At 39.1% G+C, this 2,790-nt stretch overlaps 1 protein-coding gene across 1 annotated transcript in view; it reads right to left on the bottom strand.

Annotated features, from left to right (window-relative positions):
• Positions 1-2,183, bottom strand: part of PANK3 (pantothenate kinase 3) — a 16,431-nt gene extending 14,248 nt beyond the window's left edge. The window contains exon 1 of the mRNA XM_008572400.1: positions 1,848-2,183. Coding sequence (XP_008570622.1) covers positions 1,848-2,183 — 336 coding nt within the window. The remainder of the gene's footprint in view (positions 1-1,847) is intronic.
• Positions 2,184-2,790: the final 607 nt, after the last annotated feature.

The raw sequence follows: 2,790 nt of genomic DNA, 5'->3' as shown, positions 1-2,790 counted from the left end.
GGCAACGGATCGCAACCCTCAGTGTTGCCCCCGGACCGGACCGGGGACTGGCAATGGGATCGCAAGCCTCGGCGTTGCTCCCGCGCCTCGCTCAGCCAGTGAGCGGGAGCCGGTCTGTATGTGGGATCCGAACCCTCGGACGGGAGCGCCGCCGCGCTTCCCAAGCGGCGCACTATCCAGTGCGCCACCGGGCCGGCCCTGTTATACCTCTTTTCATAGCACTAGTATTAACTGTAATGCATTGTACTTTTACTTATAAGTTACCTATCTGTGTGGTCTAGAATATTATACTCTATGAGGGCTAAGTCTGTCTTATTCTTAGCTGTGTCCTTCCAGTGTTTAGCACAATATCTGACACATACTAGATGCTCAAATATCTGCCTAATAAAATGTCAACAAAAACGAATTTACAGAACTTCATCATTAGACAATCTTGTTACATATTTTTTAAAAATTAGAACTCTATTTGGATACTAGTATCTTCAATGGCCAGGTGAGAACTGGCTCCATGAACACTACTTTTGGCAAGGATACTGGCAAACAAATATTAACTGTCCAAACAAACCATTCTCAAATTCATAAAATTTATGTTGAAATTACTCAAACTGAGTACATATCAGCATAATTTTAAAAAAACCCAAAGTTTAAATAAAAATTTAGATCTTTAAACTACCCCAAATTATCAAGGGCTCACTTATGTGAACCAAATAAGCAAACCCTTATGTTATATTAACAGAATTTTCTTATGTGACTGAGAAATTAAGTGGCTCAAATCTACAATCTCAAGGAAAACAAATTTCAGTAGACCCAAATACCAACTTTGAACTCTTTATTCTATTGGAAAAGACCAGAAGCTTGACAAACCCCTAATAGTACATAAATCAATACTCATAGTGTTCCTGCTATACCCAAATCACCAGGAAAAAGGTGGTATAGGAATTTTCATTCAGGTGTTTACTAACCAAAAGTCCAGACTTAGGATTTGGGAAAGAGATGGCCCTGGAAGGATGACTATACAAATAATACTCAAAAAACCATGCAAACATAGGACAATAATAGTGAAAATAATTTAACCCCCATTTATATCTGGCTTTGTACACTGCTAAATTTATTAAAGTCACCTTTGTAGCACAGCCCTAAACTTAGCAATTTACCAATTATGTGCAACAACATGCCTAAATATGGGCAATTTTTACTCATCCCAGTCCCAAACTAGTCATGAATACTTCCCCTGCACCCAAATGGTACTAATCTAAATAACATGATAGGTGGAAACCTAGCCTGATATTTAAGAAAGTGTACAGAATGGGTATCAATTTTTGTTTTGGAGTAAAAGATACCTACTGTGCGAAAATCTTTTTCAAACTTGTAAGCACCGCCTCCTGTAGCACACAGCACCGTCTGTAATGTTGAGAAGTTTTTATCTCTTCCCATTTGGATAAAAGTAGGCAGGTCCTGGGTTGGAAATCTGATAAAGTGCAAGTTTCCTCTTCGACCAAAAAGCGTTAAATCCTTCAGTTCAAGGTGTACATCCCGAATGCCAGTGGATCCATATGCTACATTGGAAGTCAGATATTTCCGAATACTTTTTAAGCTCTCAACTTCTTCTTGTTCTTCCTCTGCTGTGATGTCGATAGGTTCAAAATAAGAGAGCTTTACCAGAGTTCCCCCAATGTCCATGCCAAACCACGGGAAAGCTGTGAATTTAAAAAAAAAAAAAAAATATACACACACACACACACATATATACATACACATACACACACACACGGTGGAAACCTAGCCTGATATTTAAGAAAGTGTACAGAATGGGTATCAATTTTTGTTTTGGAGTAAAAGATACCTACTGTGCGAAAATCTTTTTCAAACTTGTAAGCACCGCCTCCTGTAGCACACAGCACCGTCTGTAATGTTGAGAAGTTTTTATCTCTTCCCATTTGGATAAAAGTAGGCAGGTCCTGGGTTGGAAATCTGATAAAGTGCAAGTTTCCTCTTCGACCAAAAAGCGTTAAATCCTTCAGTTCAAGGTGTACATCCCGAATGCCAGTGGATCCATATGCTACATTGGAAGTCAGATATTTCCGAATACTTTTTAAGCTCTCAACTTCTTCTTGTTCTTCCTCTGCTGTGATGTCGATAGGTTCAAAATAAGAGAGCTTTACCAGAGTTCCCCCAATGTCCATGCCAAACCACGGGAAAGCTGTGAATTTAAAAAAAAAAAAAATATATATATACACACACACACACACATATACATACACATACACACACACACACACACAATTTATTTTAGAAATGCAGATTAGGAACTACATTTACCCTGAATCACACATTTAGTCAATAATACTTATTGGGTAAGCAACATTTCCCATGTGCAACTCACTTTTTTCCCTTCAAAGTTTTATTTGTATTTTCTTTTCTTTTCTTTCTTTTTTTTTTTTAAAAAGATGACCGGTAAAGGGATCTCAACCCTTGGCTTGGTGTTGTCAGCACCACGCTCAGCCAATGAGCAAAACGGCCATCCCTATATAGGATCCGAACCCGTGGCCTTGGCGTTATCAGCACCGCACTCTACCGAGTGAGCCACGGGCTGACCTTTTATTTGTATTTTCTAAAAACTCATAACAAAGGATGCTTAGAAACGGCCCAGGGCCTATTAATTCCTGTCTGACAGGCATTCCTTTTCATTTATTAAGTACTTATCGTGCCCAGGGAACAGGAAGAATTTGGATCAATTCTGTCTCAATAAATAGGTCATCACCTAGGGCTTAAAATTCTTTGTTTCTATGA

This window comes from Galeopterus variegatus, unplaced genomic scaffold (genome assembly GCF_000696425.1).
Source record: "Galeopterus variegatus unplaced genomic scaffold, G_variegatus-3.0.2 Scaffold780, whole genome shotgun sequence".
NCBI lineage: Eukaryota > Metazoa > Chordata > Mammalia > Dermoptera > Cynocephalidae > Galeopterus > Galeopterus variegatus.
This window is presented reverse-complemented; position numbering and strand designations above follow the sequence as displayed.